The sequence below is a fragment of the Amblyomma americanum genome, chromosome 7 (assembly GCF_052857255.1).
Source record: "Amblyomma americanum isolate KBUSLIRL-KWMA chromosome 7, ASM5285725v1, whole genome shotgun sequence".
In the NCBI taxonomy this organism is placed as follows: domain Eukaryota; kingdom Metazoa; phylum Arthropoda; class Arachnida; order Ixodida; family Ixodidae; genus Amblyomma; species Amblyomma americanum.
In genome coordinates, this window is record NC_135503.1 from 89,778,032 (window position 1) to 89,799,396 (window position 21,365).

At 46.7% G+C, this 21,365-nt stretch overlaps 1 protein-coding gene across 1 annotated transcript in view; it reads right to left on the minus strand.

Moving 5' to 3' along the window:
- Positions 1 to 21,365, minus strand: part of LOC144097316 (glutamate receptor ionotropic, kainate 2-like) — a 481,864-nt gene that overhangs the window by 62,702 nt on the left and 397,797 nt on the right. The window contains exons 10-11 of the mRNA XM_077630058.1: positions 14,182 to 14,370; positions 11,889 to 12,131 (exon numbers count right to left, since the gene is read on the minus strand). Coding sequence (XP_077486184.1) covers positions 11,889 to 12,131; positions 14,182 to 14,370 — 432 coding nt within the window. The remainder of the gene's footprint in view (positions 1 to 11,888; positions 12,132 to 14,181; positions 14,371 to 21,365) is intronic.

The following is a 21,365-nucleotide window of genomic DNA, read 5'->3' on the forward strand; positions in this document are numbered from 1 at the left end:
GCCTCTGCTGGCCAGCTCACTTTTTTATTAGAGCGGCTATCGCTGCGTCCGCGGCTTGAGCTTCTCTTGTCGTTCCCTGCAGGGTTCCCCAGGGGCGGGAAGGAGCTGGAGTTGTTCCGGCTGTGGCTTCCTCCTTTTCCGGTAGCACCGTGTTCCTTCTTCCTGGGCCGAGACTGGTGTCAGTGTAGTGATGAGTCGTTGTCCCCTTGCTTGGGTGTCTGGTTGCCATGGGGCGTTCCTTGTTTGTTCTTGTTGATCAGCCGGAATTTGCAGTTCCGGCTGCCTGTGTTGTGGCCCCCGTTGCAGACGATGCTTACGGGTTGGCAGGTTGGCTGTTCTCCCTCAGGTGGAGGCGAGTGATTTTCTCCGCAGCGGCGGCAAAGGTTCGTTGTAGGTTTGTAGCAGACATCGGCCCGGTGTCCTACTCTCCTGCAGTTGTAGCATACCTCATGTTGCTCCCTGAAGGGGTGGACCCGAAAGACGCCGCACTGATAGATTACTTGGCTGGGTAGCTTCTTTCCAAAAAAGGTGATTTGTATTGTTCTGGATTTCCCGATCCTTCGGGCATCCACAACTTCTATTCCTTCGTTTCGGTTTCCGAAGCCTTGGCGAACCGCTTCGGGCGAGTCTCCCGCGTAGGCGTTGTAAATGACCCCTTTTACCGAGTCTTCGGGCGCCGCCACGTACGACGTTACGTTGTAGGTTTGACCTTGGAGGTTCAGTTTTTCAATATTGGCGTATGCAGTCGCCCGTTGACGATCGGGCGTGCATAGCGTAAAGGTGTTGTTGGCCGTATTGACTCTGATAATGTCTTCATTCTTCACCGTATCATACGGCAGCCTGGCCACCTCGCAGGCGCAGAAGAGTAGTAGTCCGGGCGCAAAGTCCCTCAGATTCCAACCTTGTGATCGGCGGACGATTTTGTAGTCGTCGGTCGGTAAGCGCGGGAGAAGGGCTTTCTTGCTGAGTGCAAGTAGCTTCTTCCCGTTCTTTCGCGATGGAAAATTGGAATTAGACTTGCCTTGGCCGTGCCCCTGCGCAGGCTCGTCGTCGGTTGATGCGGGCCCTTTATTCTTCAGGCCTCGTTGTCGGTCGCGGTAACGAAGAATGGTTTCCCATTTTCCGGCCTCGAGCTCCGACGGTGATATTTTCTCGCCTTCCACGGCGTACTCCATCTGTGCGGGTCCCTGGGCGCTCAGTTCCCGGCGGAGAGGTGACGAGCTAGGTCGAGCTCGATGTCTAGGCCGGCAGTCAGCCGGCAATATGCCTAGGTGTCCGTAGATTGGCAAAATCCGGCTGCAGCAGGCACTGGACAATGGCCCGGATGTCGTCCAAAATATTCGAGCCCGAAGGCTGACTCTTTCTGCCGAAAAGTGGCTTCGAGGCGGGAGCCCATGCGAGACACGTCAGCACAGCACGACCGCTTCTTCTTTTCAGCACGAAACATTGGCTGTGGGGTTACTAAGTTCATGCGGTCCGCTTCGTGCACTACTTCTTCGTCATGGTTGTACTGTGTGATTGCTATTGGGCGGTTGAATTACCCGCGCGATGTCATGTGGTTGAGACGTCACGACCCTCTCGAACACTCGAGATTTTCTCCATATAAGTCCGGTGGCATCTACAACAACCGCTTTTCAACTGAACGGGATCCATAACGCTATCGGATTAACAGATTGGCTAAAAATTTTAAACCTCTTCTCCACAATTTTGTGCGCTAAATGCGAACGCATACGGCATGGGAGAGTGTCTAAACAGGGGTCCCTTTCTGCGGCCTATTAATCTCGCACTTATGTTTGGCGTTCCAGTGCGCAACGCTAGTTTCGTTTATTGCATCTATGGAGACCTCAAGCAACAAAACAGTGTTTGCATGATCGAGAAGGCTGGGTACTAAAAGCCACTACTTCGCAGAGGACAGCGAAACTTGTTGTCAGCGCTCAAAAATAACCATGGTTTGTTAATGTACGTGCCGCAAACATTGAAAGATTTTTTTGTAACACGTCATCTTAACATGCCTTAACATGTTTTGACCTTAACGTACCTTGCCATATTTTCAACTAGACATGGTTGCTTAGGGGCATATGCTTTCACTTAATCTCGCTTTCAAAGACCTTCAGATGATACCTCTGGACGTCACTAGCATAAAACCTCTTCATGTGATGAGATTCTTAAAACTTTATGAAAAATACGGCGGAATATGAAGAAAGCTAAGGATCTTAAATTACCTGTAGCCCGCAAATGAGCGCAGACGGCGGGCGGGTCCGTAATAGTAACGGTAACACGGTATACAGTATGTTAAAGGTGTCTATTAAGGGGTCCCAAGGGAACTCAAGAGAAACACTGGTGGCGTTTCGGTTGCTTCGCGGGCGCTATAATTGTTCTTCAAGCGGTTGCGTAGGCTTCTCAAAGGCTTAAATAAGAATATAAGCGCCAATTCACAGCGATATTCATTATATTGCACCTGTAGGTTCATTGTCGGTTGCCGTAGCCGAAAATAAAAAAAAGTACTTTCAATGGCAACGTATTCACATTAGCATCAGGCACTGCTCAGAAGACACTGCGTTATGACCCGCGTCTACATGGCCTTTTCCCTGTCTCATTACCGTCGGTATGACTTTTTCGCAGGTTTTTATAACAGTCGCACAATGCTGCATACCATGCGGTAGTTTCCGCAGCTCCATTGTCGCCACGTTTTCTTCTAGGGACGGGAGACCTGGCATAGATCTTGTCACAAGTTCAACTGGACAACTTTTCTGCTGCGGCAACCCTTCGAGCGGCAGCTCCTCTCTCACGTACGAATAGAAAAAGTTTGTCGCTTGAGAAGAGTCGGAGCGATGAGGTGGGGAGTTTTTTTTTTTTTTGAAGCGGTGTTAATTGCCTCAGGGCATAAAAACTAAATGGGAGTCCTCTTCGTTTGCCGGGTTTTCCTTCTTTACTGAAGCATCTCTCCTACCTTCGCACAAGGGCGTTGTGAAGAACTGCGACAATATCGATTTCAAATTAGGCTTCCCACTGCAGGAAGAAGGCAAAACTCGCGGGGAGATGTTCTTTTTTATTTCTCGTTTCCTCTCTTTGTGGAGCGTGGCAAATAATCCCACGCTTAAAGTACCGTTCGCAACATGAATGGCACTTTATACAGCGGATCTGAGACGTTATAACGCTCGCGTCTTGAAGTCTCGGAACAGAACTCGCTTCGAAAGCTATGTGATAACCTCTTCAGCATGGCGCATCTGAAGCACGACTGAGAACGGTAGGAGAGGGCTGCTCTAGGAAGCTTTATGATGAACTCGTTAGGCCAGTGATTCGCCCCGCTATAGTGTTACAGAGTGAGACAGAAATCATACACTAATTTCACGTTTGTTAAAAAAAAAACATGTTTTGCAGGTAAGAAATAAATGAGCGTGTATAATGAAAAGCGCATTAATTAAACCTGAAGCGCAGTGTAGGTTTAAGCATAGAAGCGCTTATAGCTTCCGAGTATAAACAGCCTCCACTGATATATATCTGCAGCTTTGGCAAACAACTAAGTGCCTTCTTAACTATACATTGCTGCAGGAGAAAATATTGATAGTACTTAGAAGTTGGCCCACCCTCAAATGTCCCAAAGGGGCACCCAAACTGTGGAAGTATACCCACCCAAAAAATAGACTAGAGTGAATTAGTAGGAATATTAAGGTAGAATATGCGTCGGGTTAGTATAATCGATAATGGATTGGAAGGTGCTCGAACATTGTGGTCGTCAGATTTTCTATTTTGGCGTTGCTAATAACGTAACAACTTTTCTCGACAAACCTGTAAATTTCATTACGGAGAAACCCAGTGGTTCTTGCAAGATGAAAATCTAAATTCTGCAGCACTAATGAACAGTTGGATTGGACTTACAAATGAGTGCAAGGTTACCGAAATCTGCAGGTGCATGCATAGCGGCGATGCTTATTTCACACAAGAAAAGTGATAACATGCGTTAAGTTACACAGAACACGTGAGCTGATGCTCCCCGAGAACCTTAAGCAAGAAGCTTGTTCATGATCTGCACAGTAGCCAGTAATCGAATGATGTTACATTGGCGTTTTACTGGCGACAGTCCAGACATTGTGCTGGACCAGAAATCGAGGCTAGGAGTATTGTTTGCTCATATAGCCGGGTACCACCTGGTGTGGCAGTGGCAGAATAGAGCGAAATATTTCCTCAGGAGCAAATATTGTCGAAAGTTTAAAGGGCACGTGTATATGTAGGCATCAAAAGTGATAAAAATCATGTTGCTTTAATGCGTCACGAAATCATGATCATCATTCAAAGCGCTGACATTCCTAGCATTCTATCGCGTTAATACGCGGAGTAAGGTGAGCAAACGGTTTAACCTTGAGCCGATGTTTGCTTGGCAACTACGCAAGCAGGATAATGGCTACGAGCTTTCTCACATATTTCAATTTCCGATTGGGCCTACTGTACATGGAATGGACGACAAGAATTACGACAACACATAGAACGGACGACAAGAACAGTTAAGCTCAACTTTAAGGATATGACGCTACAGAATTAATAGTTTTTGCGACTTTCTTGGCCACTGCCTCATTCTAATTACACACACAGAATAGCATTCATCAACAGGCATACAAGACCACGTGAAACACCACAAGACACGCAAGGTCTCCTTTTCACAATGTCAAACGAACCCACCTGGATTGGCATAGGTGTAGCATGTCTGCCCTAAAACGCACGTGTCATGTGCATAATTCCCAAATAATTGTCCCAATTTTTGTCCAACGCAGTTCATTTACTTTACAACTATATATGTAATGACATTTGATTTGATTCCTGCTATGCCCTAATAATTACAAATAGTGCATGTTCTATTCATTCCTGTTCCACAGCTAAAGGCTTTGGATCATGACCCTCACTCAATCCGCATTTTCTCGACTCGCCACAGGCGCCGCCGGGTCCCGCGCTGAACGGAAGCGTCACGCTTTCGCGTAACATGCGAGGCATGCGACAACCGGGAGACACCAGAAAACCAGCAATCCTGCATCGCCACGCCCTCTGACGACGCACTTCTGGTGTCGAAGCCTTGGTGTGTTCTTTGGCATCCTTACGCACTTTAAGCCGTATCTCTTTCCTTGCCTCCGGCGAACAACCTGGTTTTATGAAGCGTTAGGCGTGAGGGGTCGCTGGTTTACGATCCCTATGTGGCGCGCGAAGTTGGGCGGCGCACGAGGGACGAAGAAGCATGGGCTTTAACTGCGGGGTGACTGCACCGATTACACACTGTAGCAAGATTTTACTTTGTTTTTCAGAGTCAGTAGATCTTATCGAGACGTTACAGCGTAAGCCATGCCTTCACAGGAAAATAATCCTTCCCTTCTCTCCCGTAGCATTCATCAACTTGTCTAGGGGAATTGTTAATCATGAGATCGAGAAAAATAAGTGAAAGCGATTGAACAAAAAACACTCACCACTGCTACGCTTGTCGTCCTCCCCCTATAGTCCCTTTGTGAAGCCAGTTTTACGGGGAAGGTCGTCCGCAGGTAAACATACCCCCCCCCCCTTCAGGAACCTTGATTATATCTCAAGAATAGAAAGCTTTAGCGTATCCGTACAGCTGTCCGGTCAAAACGGCAACGCGTTGCCATTGCCACCGTTGTCAGGCTTCTCTAGCCGCATTTGTCGTACGGTAGCACTTGCCATACCTACCCTGTTTGCAGTACAGAGTGGCTAGAACTCTCTAATATCTAGAGACAATTTGAGAAAAACGTTGAATACACTACTCAACTACCCAATACGAACTACCGAATGCTCTCCCCCATTCCGCATCGCATCGGCCTTCGAATCTACAATCCGTTTTTTGACATTCCAACTTCCCCCGCCCGAGCTAGCGCTTAACCTTATCGTAAGGATCTGGTAACCATGCGGTAATTTTTTTTTAAAGCGAAAGCTTTACTACGCCAGCCAGCGAGCCATTTCGTCTCGTCGCGCACTTCAGCCGTATGCCGTGTGCCGTGTGCCGTGCGCCGTATGCCGTGGCCGACCAACGACCTTGAGCCGCCATTGCCTAGCAACGCCGCAGCCGCGCTCTAACAGATGGCGCCGCCGTCGTCGCCACTGCCGTCACCACTTGCTCCACCAGATGTGCTCCGCTGGGGTAGAGGAAGATGAGGTGTCGCCTCACGGGGATATGTATATATGCTCTTCGCCTCAGTGTATTGTAGTCGTTATGGAGAGCGCGAAAGAGATACAACAACGACAGAACGAAGCGAGGAAGAGACAACAACGCGGCCAAGAAACGCCAGAAGGACGCACTGCAAGGCTCGAGAAGCGTCGTAACGAAGATGCGGCTAGAAGTCGTGCCACGTCCCGAATTGACTCTTCAACTGCAAAAGAGACCGGTTTGAGTTCTCGAGAGCGTCGGAATGAGACGCTGCGTAGACGACGTGCCGAGGAAATGAAGCTTTCGCACTTCAACTATGGTTAACCAGAGCTATACCACAGCCAATTTTTTTTGTTTCAGTGTTCTTATAATTGTTTTCGCTTGCACGTAGGCATATCATTTGCCATTTACCAGGCAGGAGGAGATGTAATTTTAGTTCACGGCAGACGCGGCCGGGTTGCCCTCAAGAGATCGCGATCGGGCGCAACAGCTTGGAAAACGTATAAAACAATTCGAGAAGAAAAAACCATGCTCGCCTCAATTCTCTTTTCGTATTGGGCTAAATACTTGTTTCTTTTTCTGAGCTTTACCTTTTTTAAGCAACTTAGGCTATGATGGACGCCGTTGTGGAGGGCTCCGGATAATTTCGACCACACGGGGTTCTTTAATGTGGGCTGAAATCACACAGTACACGGCTCTAGCATTTCGCCTAAATAGAAATGCGACCTGCGCTGCTGAGATCGAACCCACGTCCTTCAGGCCAACAGCCGAGCACCATAACCGCTGAGCCACAGCGGCAGCCTCATATGGACCTAACACTCTCTCTTTGCACACACGAAAACAACAGGTAAAACGGTGAATAATGCATGCTGAGCCTTTTAGTTGCCGTGAGACCTAAGATATGCGATCTTCCTAATCCCGCTATGCAAACAGCGCACGCTTCATTACACGTCGTGCGTCACCGAACTATGCGCGCGAAAAGGTGCTGGAAAATAACTTCTCGCACCTAGCCATCCGTATCACTAACGTGTTTGCCGCGATGAAAAAGACATAACTGCGAGCTCGAAATGACATGCCTGCGTAAAACAAGGCCTAGACTCCAGAACTTCAACGTCAGATGACACGGCGTTGGAGTTTTGCCGGATTTTGCCGCCTGTGCAGTGCCCTGTTCGTTTTGACGCAGGTGCTACGGAAAATACCCTCCGTTCAAAGTCGGCAGGGAACGTTTCAAAAATGTTAACTCGCATTTACCTCAATGTAGCATACCCTGTACTCAAGCTAGAACAGCAAATTATAAAACGAAAAATTATAACCACTGTTCGCGAGTTTTAGTAGCCGAATATGTTCACGCGATTTCCGTGAGAACACTGCATGCACATGTGAACCGGTAACATCATTGTTTTAAGGCGACAGCATTTAATGGCTCATACTCAGGGTGACCGTCCGTCCATTACATCGCCAACTAGTTCATGTGATCTTGTGATGTCACGTGATCTTTAGGTCACGTGATCTATAATATAGGTAATTCAAATCAGAGCAATGAGTACCAAACGGTTTTCGCCTTTCCGCAGTTAAGAGACATCTAAGTGCCTCCAAATAATTTTACCTCCTTTTACAGATGACCAACGACGCCGTGAGATGGCAACGTATAACGTGGCATAGTAAACTTAATGAATTATGAAGGGTCTGTTTTTCAGCAGAGGATTATTACAGGTACCCACATTCGCCCCTGAAGCAGATCTGATTATGCGTCGCAAAGGCACGAACAAAAAAAACAAAGCAACAAAAACGAACGGCATGAAGAAAGAGAGAGGAAGTCTCTTTTATGCACTGCATTTGGCGCTAAGTGCATTGAAGAAAAAAATTATGAAGTTACGCAACACTTCAGGAGCTCACAGCCTGCAAATTTTCTGAAACTCTAGGCAGCTTCGTAGAGAGTCCAGTATTTTAGAGGAGTTATATAGTGTGACTTAGATTTTATTCTTGAGTTATATGAGAAACACTCCCACTAGCTCGCCTCTTATCTAATTTGTACGAAGCTCGTGCAAGCAAGAACAGACTCCTAGGAACAAGATTTCGTTTCGTGAACGGCACACCATAAAATCACTGATGCGTCAATTGCGCGCGCTCACTCAAGTCTTCAAGTACTGGACACTTGCCTTCGGCGCGCAAACGCCTTCTTTCTCACATATTCGTAAATGACTGTGCGCGTTTGGGAGCCACGCGCATAATTACGACGATGAGGCGCCTAATGCATTAGGAGGTTAATGGACATGACTGTCAGGGCTGTTTCGCTACTCGTGGAAGCTGCATTGAACGCCTGTTATTTAATTAATGAGATTGAGAGCGCACGTTGCTAAGCGCCCACACGACTGTAGCAGTTGTGCAATGTGCGCTACGGTCGAAAAGTTGCGCAAAACGCTCCCGAGTGAGGCCCGAATTAACGTGGGAAATCTTGGGCGAAAGCGTTCGGTTAGGCCTCAGGGCATACAAGGTGAAAAGGAGAATTGCATACTACAAAAAGTGGGGAGCGTTCGGTTAGGCCTCAGGGCATACAAGGTGAAAAGGAGAATTGCATACTACAAAAAGTGGGGAGTGCGGCGCCAAGATAGTTTTCTCTGAAACCCGCCCAAGTGCAGACATTGTAGACACTGCAGACTTTACTAGTTGTCTCAAAGTCATTGCAAAAGGAAGTGAATGAGCCTGTTAAACGTTTTTTTTCTTTTCTTCGCTCTACTCAGTCTTCAGAAGACTATCATGTCATTGCAGCGGTTTAATACTTTTATAAAATACGCAGAGAATCACTTAGGCTGCGAAAAGAACTGTCGCAACTCTCAACAACGCCTTATTCGCTGTTACTTAACCCGGTGCATTCGAACAGGCTCAGTAATGAAATCCAGGGACTCTTTACTGCTAAAGCTCTCCTTATAACAACACAAAGCTGTAAACATCACCTTTTGCAGAGAAGCTTTATGGAGTAATTCAACATTTTGGTTTTACTTCCCCATAAAGTCGTTTCGAATGAGGCGTATCCATTGTTTTGTAGGCTCACACTGCGTTGAACCGCGACTCTGTTCGCCGACAGTTGAGAACGGAAATCGGTCGCTTCTCTCCATGCCATTTTGTTGACTTTACTTGCAGGACTGCACTTTTAGTGAGGAGTCATTATACCGCACATCGACTCCAAAACCCGACGCCGCCCGAAAAGTACCGGCGTTACAAAACTCACGACTTCTCGAAACGATGTGAGGTAATCAAAGGCGGCAAATACGAAATTCTAAGCAGTAATTTTCCGTACGAGCACTTACAACCACAGCAGCTATAAAGGAATAGAATCGGAATGTAGTTTAAATAGCATTAGAGTAGGATTGAAACAAAATTAGAAATAGAATTTGAATGGAGTTTGAATCAAATTGTAATAGAGTTCAATGCTTTCTCATCAATCGCACGCAAGTTCAATAAATTTCGCGAATAACTTTTTTGTTTCGAAATCACAACCCATGAAACCCTCGAGCCTCCAGAATAACTGTTAATAGTTGACTAAAACAAAACAAGTTAAAGAAACCGAGTGCTCTATAATTACAGGTACGAAGAACATCATGCCCCGTTGCACTTCCGTTTTCCTCAATAACAAAAAAGAAAAGAATACAAAAAAGTGTCGACGAAAAGAACAACAAGTCCGTTGCACGGCTGTCTTGTCGGCTTCTGAAGTACCGCATTAAGGCGGTGCAAACTCGCACGCCCTCCAAAATTCAATTATAGTTTCACACTGCATAGGGCGATCGTCGATCAAGAGAGAATGTGTCTGAGGAGAGGGAAAGAGCAAGCTCCTGCAATTCATCTCTTCGTCGAGAGCATCGTGCCTCCACCCTACTTGAGCGCGCTCCATTAAACATGGACCCCCTGAGAGTTTGGCAGCTTGAAGTTTTGAACGGGCACGTGGGAACGAGAAAATTTAAAAGAAGAAAATTTCACTCAGCGTCAATGTTGTAAGGCGTCAGGCACGGTACGTAAACGCTATTTAAGAGAACGCTCAGCGAGGCTGCCATTAAAAAAAACGAAAAATATGCAGGCCAATGCGGCGAACTCCCTTTCTTTTTTCTTTGTCTAGTATCGACTCCTTTGACGCTGCATTATCAGAGGGTCTAACGAGGCCTGTAGAGTTTCAGGACTTCCGGCGTCTCATCCTGCTCGCATGGCAATAGCTGGGTTGCCCTAATCTGCTAAGAGTGATCACATATCAAACTAGATTCCGCACCGCGGTTCTAATGTGCGTCGTGGTATGGTCGGAGTATTTCTACCCGTGAGGCAGTAAATCTACCAAGAAAATTTTCCTCTCAAAACAGCAGCACTCAGTCTGGAACTTTTCTACCACATTAACGTCTCTATGGGGCACTTTTGTCTTTATTCAATGGTGATAGAATTCACTGCGTGGAATAGAGCAATCATGCCGACTTCAGCTATATCAATGAATGGCACATCTAAGAAAATTATCGCCCGGTCATCTGGTACGATCAAGCTTTCGGTATGCACATGTAGGTTGCTTGGAAGATACGGATTAGAACACCACAACGAAGCAGCCCACAAGAAAAAGGCTGCGCCCGTCCTTTCTAGCATGTTCCTTCCTTTATTTAGCCGTGTTCGTATAATATGTGTCTTGCATCATCCAAGGCCCCTTTCTTAAACCCTTATACTTCCATCAAGGACGGAGACAGCACCATGTTTAGCTGTAATGAAGGCAACTCCAGTGACGGCTTTGAGCATATCCTCATTTGGAATCTCAAGAGTGTTCCATTTAGGACAGCAGTGTTCGCACGCGCTCCCAGCTTTCCCCAGCTCCCAGCTTCCTGACCTGTCTCATGGCATGAACAATGAGCATGCCAGACATCTCAGTGCACAGGTGGCACGGGTGCGTAATGAAGCCAAGGGCCTGAAAGTCAGCACTACGGAGAACATCGTTGCAATTGATAATTGTGCAATTGTGCCGAACTCTTCACTGCATCACAGAGCGTAGCGGCATGGAAAGGGCCGCGTTTCTGGGTGGAAATAATTTGTCAAAGGTAATTTCTAAATAACCAGAGCTAATTCGTTAAAGCGCGAAACTGTGGCCCCGGTTACATGGCGACGCTGTCGGAAGCGATCTTTCTAAAGACATTCTCTAAGCATGTTCAGCATTTTGGAACAGAAATTTTGAACATTGAAAAAGTGTAAGACACTGTTGTGGAAATATTGATAGTAATGGTTCATTCTTCCTCTGTGTAGCAAAATCTTTCTTTTAAAGCTTTTCCATTGCTCGCATGGAGCAGTTAAGACTAGCATAGAAAATAATGGAGAATGCTTTTGACGATCGCAAAAAGTTACTTGCAAAAGAATTCAAACATGTGGACGGGATATCTGAGGACATATTGATTGTTAGAGTGAATTTTCTTTATTCATTAAAATAAAATTATCAAACTAAAATGAGTCAATATTAGCTACAGAATGAAAGCCTATGGACGGGAGATTGCAGATGTATTAATTGTTATAATGAAAACTAAAATTAATAAAAATAATTGCTTTCATAAACTCTTCCCCGTTCAAAAATGCTTTCGTTCAGAATTGTTGAGTATGCTGCCACATTTGAACTCTTTATTTTAAATTTTTTCGAAATGTTTCTCCTGGCCATGAGAGCTAAAAGGTGTGGGTACGTTTCGCCAGTGCTAAGCATCGTTGGCGTCTTGGGGAAACAAACACTAGGCTCACTCACCCTCTCGAAGACCTCCCGCACCAGTCCTCTCCAGCGGCCCTCGCGAGCCGACAGAGTGCCGTAGTCAGAGCCGTCTGCCGACTCGCGGATCTCGTACTCGAGTCCCAGAGCCGAGGCCACCATGTCCAGGAGTTGGACGGCAAAGCCCGTGTAGCGCACACGTGCCAGCGTGGAAGACGTTGTCCCGTTGACCGATGGCGGCGACCCTCTTGGTGCGGGACGTGCTATCACATAGGGAGGGTGCTGGTCGGCGGCGCGGGAGAGGGCCGGCATAGAGAAGGAGAAAGGGAAAGCGCACGCCAGGCCAAAAAAGGAAGGCCGGGCGAGGGATATGAATGGCGGAGATGGAAACAGAAATGGCAAGAGGGAACAAAAGAAGCACGAAGTTCCGAAAGGGCAGAAAACATACAAGTAGGAAATTGGAAGGACCAGGAGAGGGAAAGAAGGGAAGGAAAAAAAAACGACGCCTTGCCTCAGTAGGTAGCAGGAAATGTCGTGTTTTAACAATTTTCTGAAATAATCTTTTTCTCTTCTTTGCGTTTGAACCCTTTCTTTCCGCTCAAATATTTTTTCGTCAATCACAGATGCTCTCTATTCCACCACAGTTAGGTGCACTTTTTCAGCCTAGGCCATTTAGTTTTCACATTTTAGTTAACGCAGCTACAGCTGCGGAACAGGGCATGCAAACAGAGCAGTTTCCAGGATATAGCATATATTGCTTATGACTCTCAAAGTTATAGTGCCATTCGCGCGTTTTATTTCTTTAGCTTCCCTTTGAAAAAAAAACTAACAGCTTTTACTTTTGAACGATGATGAACGATGATAGATGACCCCTTGTGCAGCCTGTATGCAGAAAAAAGTATATCAGAAATCGACTCCTCGGCCCACATCGTGGAACATTAATTTTGCAGCTTCAAAGAACTTTAGCTAGGAAAGACACTAAGGTGCACGGGTTACCCAAGCTGAAGACGCTTACGGCGTTCCTTGCTGCCTTTGTTTCGGCAGTAAACATATCGGAAACCCACTGAGTACCAGCGTTTGGCCCTTTCGTAACGACATTTTCCCAGTCAGTTTTCATTACGCCTGTGGCCGTAGTGTCAGTTGGAATACGAAAGCACATGCTGATTCGCTTAGTTTCTACAAAGAAGACTGGCTTATGTTGTGATATGCATCTCACAATACCAGACCTTTTGCCACACGGGCATCTGATCTTTTGCCACACGGGCTCTACTTAACACGATGAACTGCAATATCATTTTGTATTATTATCCTGTATTAATGCGCCGGTAGTACTACAGCATGAGTGAAGGCGCACACGAGGTGTTTGGCCGTATAATCCCTTTTCATGACTGATCATTATTACGCAACATATTTCGTCTTATTTCCTGCTGTTACATCAAAACAAAGAAGGCATCTCTTTTCGATCCAGACATACCGGGGCAGCTCAGTCGCTGTGCCGTTCTGTCGCTTGTCCCAAAGTCACGGGATCGAATCCCGGCGGAGGCAGCGGCTGGATTTATACTGAGACAAAATGCTAAAACATTAGTGCGTTTGTGATCTGGCTGTGAGCTGCGCGTCTTGCGCGGGTGTTAAGAAATGGCACGTATTCCAGAATAATTCGGACCCCTCAACTGCGGGTACTCTCATAGCCCCCATGTGAGGCTCCTCTTCAGACGCCTCCAGACCGGCTCTCTGTCATCCCCTCAGCTGTCATCGCACTATTGTGGCACATCCCCTGCATGCTCCGTATGCGGTGACCCTCACGCCGCACTCTCCCACATCCGTTTCGGCTGCCCTGCTGACCCTCCCCCGCAGGGACAGCATGCAATCTCGAGCTGGGAGGACTGGGAGGTCCTGCTCACGTCGGCAGACCCGACATCGCAGCTTGCTGCGGTGACTCGGGCTGCCGACGTCATGTCCCGACATGACCAACATGATGCAGTGCGAGACCGCACAGTTGCCCAGAGACCCAGAAGGGTCTAAAACTCACTTATAGCAGTAAAGTTTTTTCTCTCTGTTTGTCCGGGAAGTTAAGCCCCGTAAACAACATCACATTAGCTATTCACTGCAGAAGCCAGACGCATTTCAATCGCGTCGTGGGGATTCAATCCTCACTGACGTGCCTCTGCCGCTCAGATTCTGCTATTCTCTGGCGTCTTACGAGGCGTTTGCTTGGTTTCCTTTTGCATTGCACGACGGCCTGACTGCCCCATTACAGCGCCCGCGCGCATGCTGTCTTCAAACGGCGGTGCGTGGGGGGCCAGTATTGATCGTCTTACGTCGGGACACCTACGACGATGGTGGTGACGCGCAGGAGCTGTCGGTGTCGCAGGTGGGCGGCCACCGCCGCCGCCGAGGCTTGGACTGAGGCGTTGAGCCCTCCCGCCGCTCCTGCCGGAACCGCCCCAGCCTTTGTGAGCGAGGAGGAAGATTTCTCGGCGCTGCCGGCTGTCAGGCCTCCATCTCGGGTCCAGGCTCCTACCTGTCGAAGTCAGGGGAGCCGTTAAACACCAGCGCGTTCGTGAGGGAAGTGAGCAAAAACTACCACCGGGGGGGGGGGATGAGGAACGCGGCTGCAAGGGAAGATGACACACCACCCATTCTATCTTGCCTGGCGATAAGAATAAATGAGAAATCCGTTGCTTGTCATTACTTTGAAATGATATTGCGCCAAAAGCAGCAAGCAGTAAGAACCTTCTTCTGGGCGGGTTTTCTGTATACTCAATATTTCCATAACGCAGCTGGCATTTCATGCCGTCAGAACATAAAACACACTATACTCGCTTTTTTCATCGATCACACAGCGAATAATATTGCGAACGCCCAACAGAAGACCAACGCATCCTATGGCACATACTTCCTGCGTATCCGCACTGTATGCGCGTACTTTAAGAATCCTCTTACTCCCGTACAGGAAATTTCGTATATTCCCTCATCTTTACTGTTCACTATATTAGGGCCGCACAAAATTTCTCTTGTTTTCTTTCGCCGGGTGGCCGCGTTGAACACGACGCAGTTACTCTTACTGAAGCATCAGCGATGGAGCGCGCAAGTTACGCCTTTAGTGCCTTCGCCTTGCATTGGCTGGTCTGCGAGGCTGTGAATTTTGCCCACACTGGATTAAAGAGAGCGTAGAGTTTGAAATCAACTTTTGAGTACGAGTTGAAGCTTCCCCAAAGAGAATTGTGGCTGGAAAGCGAGGAGTTCTCGTATTACAAACAAAAACCGCATAGTCACAGGTCAGCTTGCTAAATGGCCAAATGGCTTAAACACAGAGTTGTTTCCTCGCCTCTAGTTTTATCGAATATAGGCACCGAAATGGCTTCAATCCAAGAGGCAAACGAGTAGCACAGAGCGCATGCAACAACGCCCTTAAGCATAGAAGCCACACTGAAAAGATTTCCTTTCTCATGTGGCCACATCTAGTCAGAGAAGCGACCGTACTCTCAGTTTGAGTTTAATGAGCCATGCAAGGCGAAGTCTGAACAGGTACAAGTGTAATCACCGAATTAGATCATTTGTGTTATGACATCCGTCATTCTGCTGATATGAGTGAGCAGGTTGACGGCATACTGATAGACTTATCTAAGGCACATGATAATGTGCCGCTTTCAAAACTCTTTCAAAAGCTTAATTTTACAATAAAAAATTCCCAGCCGTGTTACCTAAATGGCTAGTTTTCTGTACAAAAGCTCACAACACGTATATTTAAATGCCATTGGACCAGCAGGTGTTCGAGGGGGTTCCGTTCTAGGCTGACTTTACGTCTTGTTATAAATCAGTGATCAACCGCTGCATGTATTAACAAAAATATGCCTGTACAACGATGATTATGTGCTTTTTTATGCAACTAAATTATGCCTGTTTTGAGACCTTCTTAACAAGTGCTTCACAAACATCTGCAAGTGCTGTAATGATGTAGGAGCAATAATTCCCCCCCAACTCTTTTCGGGTCTTTCTCCATGCGCACATCTAATTCCTTGTTACCATATTCTTTCAAAGAGATCTACCTAGTAGCAGTTCTGGAATAGAGATCTCTGCGCCTTGCTCTCCTGAAAGATTTGTAATGATTGAAATGTATAGATCTGATTTCTAACAAATTTCTCCATAGGCTCGGATACCTTGGCCGCACTTAGGGTGTTGCTGCACTAGACACCAGGCTACTCATATACAAAACTACGATTCTCCCAATCTTCGTATACAACTTGGTCGCTTGGAGTCCCCATAGCCTGCTGGATGTAAACAAATTAGAAAAGGTTATAAAAATGCTGTCGGTTTTATGTTTCACCGATATGAGTGAGATTTTCCGCCTTTTTTTCACCTTCCCTGTCTTGAATTCACTCTACTTCGCTTACGTGTTAATTTAAATTTTCTGTGCATAATAATTACCTGTCCGCGCCTTGGTTCACTTGACAACTACTTAAAATTTTCTAACCCTGCATCGTTAAAAGAAGCTGTCACGAACTCGAGCTAAACATTTCACCTTTAAGTATTCATACTCACTTGTTCGAATATACTTTTTTCCGCGCACTATAGGAATTTGGCACCCTCTTCGTGGCCCTACTGGCGCCATGCCTCTGGAAGAAGTTTTAGTTTCTTCGAATTTGAGGTTACAAACTTTACTGTGCGGTCTTTTGTGCTTTCATACTATATCATAAGCTGCTGCTTGTTCAGATTTTTTCTGCATTTTTTCTTCTTTTCCTTTCACCTTAATTTATGCATTTGTCTCGCCATCCGATTTGCAGATCCATGCGGTCGCAGAGGTTGCGAAGAATTAGTGTTACGATTTTATTAAGATTTCGCCTTTCTCGATCAGGGGTGTTTTTTTTATTCAACTGACGTCTATGTAATACAATAACTGGGAGTGGTGACAGCAGTTTGTCTTCAATTATTTAGTTAACTACAACAGCAGCAGCGACAGACAGTTCTCGCTGTGTTATGCGTCTTACCTACCAAGAGAAAGCAGTGTCAATCTTTTTTTTGTCTAATTGACTTTATTTGCGAAATGCATACCTGACCATTGACTGCGCATGGGCATGCAAAAGTGCACAAGACTGCCTTTTACGGCTGTCCTGATTTCCCATTTTTGTCCCGTAGCACCCACTGGGCATGAATGACAAAATGCTACGTTAAGCTAAGTAGTCACGGACAAACTCACTTGACATGGGTTGGCTGCACCGGCTTTTTACCCTCGTGGGTACGAGTATCACACAACCGCAAAAACAGTGATGAATAGTTTGTCCTAGAAGCCGACAAGACTGATGGCTCCACAACAGTGATCAATTACCATGTTTTTTCTCGAAGAGGCAAAAATTTGTTAGTGACTTTGTGTCAACGAGCGTGCTAGCGTCTCCCACATAACTGACGTGACTGTCAATAACGTCACTGTCGTTCTCAGTTGTGTTTCTTTGGCGTCAAGAAAGATTAACGTTTACACAGAATAAAATTCCTAGGTGAAAGTTATATTGATTATACCTCCCTTGTTAACAAAGAGGCAAGAACTATTAACTTAATCAGGTAGGCAGTAGACGGACGTAATGAACTATGACGAAAAACAGAAAAATTTAAAGATTTTTACCGCATCAGTAGAATCAGAGGCGCACAGAATAGTGTTGCTGCTGATGAAGTGGTCATGAAGTTTGGACTTAATGAAGCCTTGTCACGAAGCCCTGTCAGGCTATGAAGAGCTATGTCAAGTAGTTTTGGTGAACGCGTTTATTAACATGTCATAACATGCTTGCACAGACGGAAGACCACACATCTCTACGATAATTTTCCTTGTAAAAATGTGTTTGGCAATGCAAAGGTTTGAACAGTACAAAGACTGTCTTGTGGTCGGTAAAGAAATTTTAGAAACGGGAAACATGTTGGTCTCAATACATCTTCTTAAAGACTAGATTTATACATGTTTTTCGATCAGTAATAATCATGCCTGGCGGTGTTGTTAAAGGAATCCACGCGCGTTTTTCAACTCTTCTCCTAAGTGGCAGTGTTTCAAAGATTCTTGGTTGAAGTCTCCCCCTAACAATGATTGTTTCCTTTGTGAAAAGCAATGGAAGACCGTCGTAAACAGTTTGAAAAGCTTAGGTTTTAGCATCATTGGGCGACAAGTAAGCCTTCACTGCAAAAAAACTGTTTGGAGGCCTCATGACATGCATGTCCCCGTATTTGAGCTGGTTATTGGGTAAATCAATTTCTTCAACCGCCTTTAGTACATCAGTACGTAAATGGAAACTACAGCGGCTTTGTTTATCGGCCTCTTTAATGCGCAAACGATTGTGAAGCCGGCTATCTGCAGAGCGTCGATGGGTTCTTGCCAGGTCTCTGTGAAACACAGGACGACAACCTTTTTCGGAAAAGAGTGCTTCTGAAAGCCTTCGTAGCGCTCTCGAAGAGAGTTGGGCAAGACAATTGGAAAAGCGCATAACTGGCTCCCTGGGAAAGCGGACACCTCAAACGGCCGTTTAAGCTACGCGGCAGCAGTGACTGATAGATGTGTGCCTAGTACGTTGGCGTTGACGACGCTGTGCCAGAAAGGCGGCAGTAGCCATCGTCGTTTACTGGGTTCATTGGGGTTGGAACTGGCAAGGTGTCAACTTTTACAAGGAAAATAGCATCACTTTATGCTGAAATTCTGAATTTGTTCTGAATTAAAGCTGAAATTCTTCCATAATGTAAATAATTTACAGCAGGTGTTGACCGCGACCGTTATTTATTTCCTCCAAACTATATATGTGCAAGAAGGAACCACACTTTCAAAGTAAAAAAAATTAAATGCAGAAATGATTTACTCATTTTTCCAAAAACAATAAACAAATAGAACAAGTTGCCCCAGGAAATCGTTTCAATAAAATTCAATGAACAGTTTGCCGCAGTACTGCTTATTTATGCTTGAGTTTGTATCAAATCATACTGCATTGCGTTTTCTCTGAGTATTTTTCTTTTTTTCTTTTTCTGCAACTATGTCACACGATTATGTTGTAACTCTGCCCCCCCCCCCCTCCCCCCCCCCCCCCCCTGTAATGCGAAACAGGCGCTAACGGTCATTTGATAAATAAATAAATATACTGGCTCCCTGAGTCAGTGGACACCTCAATAGCGCTTTGAGGTACGTGGCGGTGGTGTCCAGAAATGGCTGGTGGATCAGGTTTTATGTTAAGCACAAGCCCGTGGACTCCTGGACGAGTAGGGAACAACCCCGGAAGATTTTTTGTCGTCTAATAAAAGTTGTTTCCGTCCGTCCGTCCGTCCGTCCGTCCGTCCGTCCATCCATCCATCCATCCATCCATCCATCCATCCATCCATCCATCCATCCATCCATTGTTACGTTTCGAAATATTCCGAGCCTCGAGACAGTGGGTTTCGGACGGACATCCGCTGGTCTGGCCAAACTGCTCCAAGCTGCTTCCTCGGGTTCCCGGCGCGCGTTTGTTTTCAGTTGTGTGCATTGGGAGAGCGGCGCCGAGAGGGTCGTGCGCTAAGTGGCAAAGCCCATTACAACCAGTTGCCGGAGGCGGCGAGAGTGTGTCTGGGTGTCCTGTTGGGTGGCCCGTGCCCGGCGGCGGACGCGGCTGCTGTTGTTTACAGCGAGCCCCACCGCCTGTGTACCAGCCGTTCTGAAGACGCCTCCTCTTCCATTGTGCGGAACTCTGTTCGCAAGTGCTGCTTCGACTTGTGCCTTGTTTTCGCTCCTTCCACCTGGGTCGCCTTTCGTGTTTGTCATCGCTGCTGCAGGAACGGCCAGGCGCCGAAAGTGGCGAGGGTGTTTCGGGGACGTCTCGGTGGGTGGTTCCCGAAGAAAGTGCACGTGGCCCAAAAGGGTAGTGATTGGACGCTTTTCATTAAACCAAGTTCCCCAACTAGGGACCTGGGGAGACGGGACCCTTTAAAACGAGCCGCAGTGCTCATTGTGGGACCGAAATCGCTTCGATCACCATGTAAATAAATCTCTGTTAGTTTTCTCTATTGCTCGACTCGTCTCTGCATCGTCGTCAAACGCGATGCCCGAGTGCCTGCTGCCCGACTTCTGACGATTGGCTCTTCGCTACCCGTTGGGTCCGCTAACGGAGCAGACACAACGCAACAACTGGTTGGCAGCGTCGGGATCGACTCCACTGGGATCATGGTTGCACAGTTCGGTGAGTGCTGGGATTTTCTTCACTGAGGTTTCACCAGGCTTTGTACTTAGTTAGCTTACAAAGGTTTTGTATATTGTGGCTATCTTTGACATGTTGTTTCAAAATAAGTTGAAATATTTCCTGGTAAAGTGAAAATCTTGCAGCTCTAGAGGCAGCCATGGATCTGAAAGCATTAAAAAAGCCGCTTTTGCTGGAGTTGGCCAAAAATTTGGGTTTGGATGTCCGGGACCAAACAAGAAAGCCAGCCATCATCGCGGCTATCGAGGCACTTCAGGCAGACGACGATGAGCTCTCAGAATGTCTGGAGCTAATTGCGGAAAGAGAGAAATCAGAGCGGGAAGCAGAACAGAGAAATGATAAACGCTTAGAGAAAACGCTTGAGCTTAAGCGTCTTGAACTGGAGGTGCTAAAGGCTCGAAACGAAAGCGGTGAGAGCATAACACCTAGCGTAGGAGAGCCCAAGTCGGTCAGAATGAAAGATCTCATGCAACCTTATAGGAAAGGAGAAGACATAGGTCCGTTTTTGGTAAACTTCGAGCGCACGTGCGAGAAGGCAGGGTTTATCAGGGCAACGTGGCCACAGTACTTGCTGACTCTATTGTCAGGTGAGGCTGCCAATGTGATTGCCCGCTTGTGTAAGGAAGATTCAGACAACTACGACAAAGTGAAGTCTAGTCTGCTGAAAAAGTACAGAATGTCAGCTGAGGCATTCCGTCAAAAATTTCGCAACGCCAAGAAGCAGAGGGATGAGTCATACCCAGACTTCACGTACAAGCTGATGGCTAACCTGGGAGAATGGCTAAAAGAAGCTAAGGCGTATGACGAAAGCGAGAAAATGATGCAATGCTTCGGCCTCGAGCAGTTCTACCGTCGGTTGCCTGAAGACATAAGGCACTGGGTGCAAGACAGGCAAGACGTTACGACTGTCTCGAAGGCAGCAGACCTGGCAGAGGAGTTCGTCTCACGCTGTGCACTCGACAGAAAGGAAAGCCGCAGGAAAGAATACCAGAACAGGAAAGCATCTGGAGAGAGGGGGCAACTTTTCAAAGTGAAGGAGCAGGCACGGAGTGTAGAATCTTCAGAAAAGGGCGCGGGGATAAAAGAGGAAGCACCTGAAGCAGAAGAGCGCCAAAAGAAAGCATTTGAAAAGAGACGGGCGCTGGTGTGCTATAATTGCCAAAAGCCGGGACATATGGCGGCGGTGTGCAAAAACCCAAAAGCTGTTTGCTTGTCAGTGGACAGCAACGAGGAAAATTTGAAGCTTCTAGAGCACTACATCCGAGATCTTGTAGTGAATGGAAAGCCGTGTCGCGTGCTGCGAGATTCGGCAGCTACAATG